The sequence below is a fragment of the Myotis lucifugus genome, unplaced genomic scaffold (assembly GCF_000147115.1).
Source record: "Myotis lucifugus unplaced genomic scaffold, Myoluc2.0 scaffold_100, whole genome shotgun sequence".
In the NCBI taxonomy this organism is placed as follows: Eukaryota; Metazoa; Chordata; class Mammalia; order Chiroptera; family Vespertilionidae; genus Myotis; species Myotis lucifugus.
Window position 1 is genome coordinate 184,354 of NW_005871148.1, and position 6,679 is coordinate 191,032.

The following is a 6,679-nucleotide window of genomic DNA, read 5'->3' on the forward strand; positions in this document are numbered from 1 at the left end:
ATATCCAGCTCCAGGGGGGGCTTCAGTGCTCCCCAGAGCCCTTCCCCCAACCCCCCTCAAGGTGAGAGCCTGGGTGGAAAGAAGGAGCTGCGGGGGGGGGGGGGAGTCCCAGCCCATCAGCCAGGGCTCTCTGGGAGCGCAGGGCCACGGGCAGTGTGGGATCTGACAGCTGCCTTGCCTCCCCAGCTGGACTTGGGGGTGCCCACCCCAATCCCTTCCCCCGCTTCCCGGGGCCACCACAAGCGGGAGCGCAGGCAGGCGTTCCTGTCAGGGTCCAAGCAGCCATCGAGGCTTCAGGATCCAGTTCTTGTGGTGAGCAGGCTCCATGGTCTCCAAATGGGGTCTCTTCTCCCTGGAGCCCAGGGGGCAGGGGGGTGGGAGGCAGAGGGACCCAGAGTGATGTGGGCCTCAGGGTGGCCGCCTCAGTCCTTGTGCTGGTCTGTCTGGGGCGGGGCGGGGGGCACTTGCATTTTTTAAGATTCCAGTGCATTAAAACGAATGAATACAGGCCAGAGCAGGGTACCAACATTCTGGGCATTGAATACTGTCTGATGGCCGGCTTTTCCCGCCTGGATCCCTGGGACTGTGTGAACAACTCCATCTAGATCAGTGGTTCTCAACCCTCCTAATGCCGCGACCCTTTAATACAGTTCCTCATGTTGTGGTGACCCCCAACCATAAAATTATTTTCGTTGCTACTTCATAACTGTAATTTTGCTGCTGTTATGAATCGTCATATAAATATCTGATATGCAGGATGTATTTTCATGGTTACAAATTGAACATAACTAAAGCATAGTGGTTAATCACAAAAACAATATGTAATTATAGATGTGTTTTCCGATGGTCTTAGGCGACCCCTGCGAAAGGGTCGTTCGACCCCCAAAGGGGTCGCGACCCACAGGTTGAGAACCGCTGATCTAGAGAGACCGTCTGAAAGTTGGACCTGAGGCCCTTCCTGAGGCCCAAGCTCCCTGACTGCCCCTCCCGCGCACGCGCACACACTGCGCCGCCCCCACTCCCTCCGTGCTGGGCCCCTGGGATGAGGGGGTGCGGTCAGGAGGGGCTGGGACTCATTGCACATCCCCTCAGAGCTGCGACTCGGCGCCCTGTACTGTGGTGCAGTGTGAGCTGCAGGAGATGGAGCGCGGGCAGCGGGCCATGGTCACGGTGCACGCCTTGCTGTGGCTGCCCAGCCTCCGCCAGGTGGGCGTGACGTCAGGGGCGGGCCTTCTGGAGGCGGGGCTGAGTGAGCTTTGGGGAGAAGCAGGGCTTTGGGGAGCGGGCAGAGAGTAAAGACCAGGTTTACTTTGTTTTCTTTTTTTTTTAATTGTTTATTGGGGGGGGCTACTTTGAAGGGGTTGAGATTAGGCAGGGGCAGGCTCCCCCAGGAGGGGCGGGGGGGTCAGGCGCTGGGACTCCTGCAGCTAATAGGCCTGTGTGAACGGCTTCCCCCACCCCCTCCAGAGGCCCCTGGATCAATTTGTGCTGCAGTCGCAGGCTTGGTTCAATGTCTCCTCTCTTCCCTACACCGTGCCCGCCCTCAGCCTGCCCAGCGGAGAAGCTCTGGTGAGTATGGGAGAACGTTGTCAAGGAGATGGGCCCTGCAGGACCCACTGGTCAGCCCCTGTGTCCTGTGGGCAGGATGAGGGCGGGGCCTCCCTGGGTCTGAAGGGTGGGACTGGCAGATGGCTGGGCTGGGTGTCTCCACCCCACGGGTCTGAGGTTTTGGAAAAGCCAGGTGTCGAGGTGACTGAGGACATGGCCGGTTTGTCCCAGGTCCAGACGCAGCTGCTCCGGGCCTTGGAGGAGCGGGAGGTCCCCATCTGGTGGGTGCTGGTGGGCGTGCTGAGTGGCCTGCTGTTGCTCACACTCCTGGTCCTGGCCATGTGGAAGGTGAGGTGTGAAGCGGGGGAGGGTCCCTAGTGGGCACAGACTGGGCCCTGCCCACCCTCACAGGGAGGCAGAAAGGCAGTGGTCCATGGGGTGACCCAGCGCCCAACTGATGTACATCTCCATTATTATTTTTTAAATGTATTTTTATTGATTTCAGAGAGGAAGGGAGAGGGGGGAGAGATAGAAACATCAATGATGAGCCCTAACTGGTTTGGCTCAGTGGATAGAGCCTTGGCCTGCGGACTGAAGGGTCCCAGGTTCGATTCTAGTCAAGGGCATGTACCTTGGTTGCAAGCACATCCCCAGTAGAAGGTGTGCAAGAGACAGCTGATCAATGTTTCTAACTCTATCCCTCTCCCTTCCTTTCTGTAAAAAATCAATAAAATATATTTTTTTAAAAAAGAACCATCAATGATGAGAATCATTGATCAGCTGCCTCCTGCACGCCCCCTACTGGGGATTGAGCCCACAATATGGGCTTGTGTCCTTGACCGGAATCAAATCCAGGACCCTTCAGTCCGCAGGCCGATGCTCTATCCACTGAGCCAAACCGGCCAGGGCTACATCTCCGTTATCAGACTGTCATTCTTCAGGGGACCGCTTCCCGGGACAGACTCCTGGAGGAGGTGGCTCCTGGGATGCTAAGTCCTTTAGACCCGTTCACCCCTGAGAGGAAGTCACGGGGTGTGAGTCCTGCCTCCAGGAACTCCCCGGCTGTTGTGGAGGACGGGTTCACCTCCTCCCTGCCCTTGTCAGGTCCGATCCAGACCCTGCTCCCCACTCCGCATGAGGCCCTGGTGGGCCCCTCTCTCCTCTGTGCCTGGAGGACACGTGGGCTGGTCTCAAGCTCACTCAGGTGCCAAGCCCTGGGAAACGTGGTGCTTTTGGGGAAAACCACACTTTAGACTTAAAATAAATTAAATATATATCATCATGCACCTCCTGAGTCATATAGAGACACAATCATCAGTATTTAAGAAAAATTCAGGGAAGAAAAAGCAAAACATATTTTTAAATTGTTACATGTATTATCCCTAAATGGGGAAAGGCCTTCATTTGTGCAAACAGTGGGGTCCATATTTTGTGCTGGTCCAGGAGAGGACCTCATGGCTGGCTGGTTTCTAGCGTAATTGCTTCTTCCAGTGCTGCTCTGGGGCCTAAGGATCATCTTTATAACCTGGCCCTGTGCACCCCCAGGTTGGCTTCTTCAAGCGGAATCGGCCTCCCCTGGAGGAAGATGATGAAGAGGAGGAGTGATGGTGCAGCCCAGGCTCTCCTACAGGAAAGCTGGGCGTGATCCCTGCTCTGCCCCTTCTTCTCCGAGTGCCCCCCAACTCTGCTCACCCACAGGTTGGAGCTGTTCCATGGAGGCCTCCTGATGTCTTCCCCCTCCCATCAGAGCTGGGCCACCCCCTTTCTTGCTGCCAGATAAAGAGGCTGAGCCCCAACTCAGTGTGCTGCTTCCTCTTGGGGTTAGGGGAGGAGAGGGAGGTGATATTTGGAGTGGGGATCTGGGGCTGCTAGAAATGTGAGCAGACAGCATCTGTCAAGGCAAAGGTTGCAAATTACTGTCTTTGAGGAGTGTCAGGGAGTAGAAGGTGGGGGTGGAACAAGGGAGAAAGGGTGGCAGAGCCTCCGGGTGAGGCTGGAGGGGGATGGAGTGTTTGAGGATGGCTGGGAGGATGGCAGAGTCGGCAGGCAGGGTCCCTGGTGTGCAGCTTTAAACATTTTTTTATGATTTTGAAGAGATAAACACCAAGAAAAGAACGTGTTCTCCCCCCTTCCCATTTTTTAAAAAGGCCTTTAAAGCTGTGTTCAGAGTGAGAAGGGGCAGAGAGGGAGGCTGGCTGAGCCCTCAGCCTGAGGAAGGCAGTGTCAGGGAGGTGTGACTATTCCTTCTTCCCCACCAAGGAGAAGGGTCTTAAGTTAGGAAATAGGCACCAGGCAGGAAGGCCCCAGGAGGGCTAGGAGTGGGAGACACTGAGGAAGTAGTGGTGGGGGATCCACCTGGAGTCCTGAGAGATTTGTGGATTCATGTGATCAATAAACATTTACTGAGCACCTACTATGTGCCTGGCACCATTCCAGTTCTGGGATGGAACAGGGAACAACAAAAAAGTCCCTACCTTCATGGAACTTCCATCCAATCAGGGGCAAAGGGAAATAAATCCTATATAATAAAAACTGCAAATTGTCCCCACGACTGGGAGTTCAACCAGGGGGCAGGGCTGGCTGGCCAACCACCCACAGCTCCTCTCCCCGGCCGGCAGCCGGCAGCCCCTAGGGACCCTCCCCATGCAAGAATTTCATGCACTGGGCCTCTAGTAAATCCTATATAATAAAAGGCTAATATGCAAATCGACTGAATGGCAGAATGACCCATTGCTATGACATGCACTGACCACCAGGGGGCAGATGCTCAACGCAGGAGCTGCCCCCTGGTGGTCAATGCACTCCTACAGGGGGAGCGCTGCTCAGCCAGAATCTGGTCTCATGGCTGGTGAGTGCAGTGGTGGTGGTGGGAGCCTCTCCTGCCTCCGCTGCAGTGCTAAGGATGTCCAACTGAAGGCTTAGGCCCGCTCCCCTAAGCCGGTAGTCAGACATCCCCCAAGGGCTCCTGGACTGCAAGAGGGTGCAGGCCGGGCTGAGGGACCCCCCTCAAGTGCACAAATTTTGTGCACCAGGCCTCTAGTTAGTAAGTAAGTAAGTAAATAAATAAATAAATAGTCAGTGGTGGTTAGTGACAGGAATAAAAATAAAGATCGGGAGCTAGTGGTAGAATTATGTGGGTGTTGGGAGCAGGCTGACTTTACAGGCAGAGTGGTCAGGAAAGGCCTCTCTCATGAGGTGAGCAGAGGAATGAATGAATGAGCCAAGCGGCTGCAGGGAAATAAAGTGCTCTGGACAGAAAGAGCAGCCAGTGAAAAGGCCCTGAAGTGGGAGCAGGCTTGGCGTGTTCAAGTAAAAGCAAGGAGGCCCCTGGGCTGGAGGCAGGTGAGGGATCCAGGAGGTGAGGTCAGTGGTGGGGGCAGGCGGGAAGCACCTGTGACCCAGGAGAGAACTTTGCACTTGATGCTAAGTGTTGGGGGAAGCCATTAACGGACAGACTTCCCTCCCAAGAGCTGCTCCCAAAGGGGAAAAGGTAGATTCTGAACAGACCAGAACAATTTGACATCCATGCATGGCAAGTTCCAGAACAGGTTTCTAGTTGGGTGACTGAATATTTAAGAAAAGATTAAGCCGAGGCCCTTGAACACCAGCCAAATTCCCAGTCCCTCTGCCATTGCAACTGGATGGCCCCAATCTATCTTGATCCAGCAACGCATTTGGCATTTGTCTTTATGTGCACAAGACAGAAATGTGAGCTGGACGATGGAGACTTGGATTGAAAACGGAACGGAGTTGATAAAGCTGAAGCATGTCTCTGTGGGGGTGTCCCAGAGCTCCATCCCAGCCCTGGGCTGCTCGGTACTGTCAGGAGGCCCTTCACCCTGCAGATGGCTGCTGGCTGAGCGGGAGCTCCAACACACTGGGTGACTGGCGCAGACTCAGGCAGCCCTGACAGATTGTGAAGTTGGGTTGTAACCAACAAGATGAAAGTCACTAGGGATGAGTGCTAGATCCTGTGGTGAGGTTCCAACAATTTGGTTACATAAGAAAGGGAACTGGGAAATCCGGTTAGATGGAAATTTACGAGAGGGGGGAAGGGAAGGAAGGGAAAGGGAAAGGGAAAGGGAAAGGGAAAGGAAAGGGAAGGGAAGGAAGGGAAGGGAAGGAAAGGAGAGGAGGAAGAAAGAAAGGGAGGGAAGGAAAGAAAAAGAAAATGTGGTGGTTTTGTCCACAGTCTCAAAACAAGGTCCCCTTATTTCAGAATTCCCAACCGGGAGAGAGCACGGAAGAGAGCCCATGTCCCTGAGGTCCTTGCTCTAGGTCTCCAGTCCCCTGCAGGGCAGCACATTTTGAGAAAGAAAAAGGTAACAAGCCAGAGAGAAGCAGGAGAGGGATGCCAGATCAGATGAGGATTTGGCCACCCAGAAACTGAGTGATAATGACCATCAGAAACTGGAAGGAAAGCGAGTGTGGCTGGGGCTAGAGGGCCGGCCAGTAGTGATCTTCAAGTTGGGGTTCAATGGCTGAGGAAGAAGGAAAAGACTCAGATTGTCACCCATGAAGCAGAACCAGTGAGACCAACTGGAGATTCTCAGTGGCACAGGCAGGCTGTTCCCACCTCTAGAACCTCCTAACGGTTATGCTAGCCCATCAGTAGATCGTATTATCTGGGCCAACAGCAGCACCTGGTCAGACATGTGCTAGACCCTGTACATCATCTCATGTAATCTTTACAGCATCCCCACGAGGTAGAGACTACAATTCTCACTTTAAAGGAGGCTAAGTAACTCGCTAACGGCTTAATAAGAGGCAAGAGCTAGACAAGACCGGGACTGATTCCCAGGGGCTGCGCCCTATCTCCCCTGCACTGAGGGGATGTTTGTGCGGAGAGAGGGGAGCAGTAAAACAGGGCAGTTCTTACACTTTTTGGAGACGCTCATGACCATGGTACCCACCTATTTGAGTGTGTTGCAAGCAATAGCCATCACACACACCAAAAAAAAATGCACCAAATTTCGGGAACTCTGGAACTTCAAGCACCCAGGCGATGGGACCCCATTCGGTACACTCCCTTGCAGCTCTGGGTCTGGAGCACAGGATGGTGGCTGCGGGGTGGGCTGAGCTCAGGCAGGAGGCGGGCGGGGCGGGGCGGCGAGGGGGCGGTGCCGGGAGG

General features: G+C 54.5%; 1 protein-coding gene across 1 annotated transcript in view; it reads left to right on the plus strand.

The window, feature by feature from the left end:
• The window catches only part of ITGA2B (integrin subunit alpha 2b), a 14,791-nt gene extending 11,447 nt beyond the window's left edge, over positions 1-3,344 (plus strand). The window contains 7 exon segments of the mRNA XM_023756958.1: positions 1-41; positions 44-61; positions 187-312; positions 1,093-1,206; positions 1,468-1,569; positions 1,780-1,896; positions 3,094-3,344. The exon segment at positions 1-41 is cut by the window's left edge and continues 20 nt beyond it. Of these exon segments, the coding sequence (XP_023612726.1) occupies positions 1-41; positions 44-61; positions 187-312; positions 1,093-1,206; positions 1,468-1,569; positions 1,780-1,896; positions 3,094-3,153 (578 nt within the window). The 3' untranslated portion in view covers positions 3,154-3,344.
• The last annotated feature ends 3,335 nt before the right edge of the window (positions 3,345-6,679 follow it).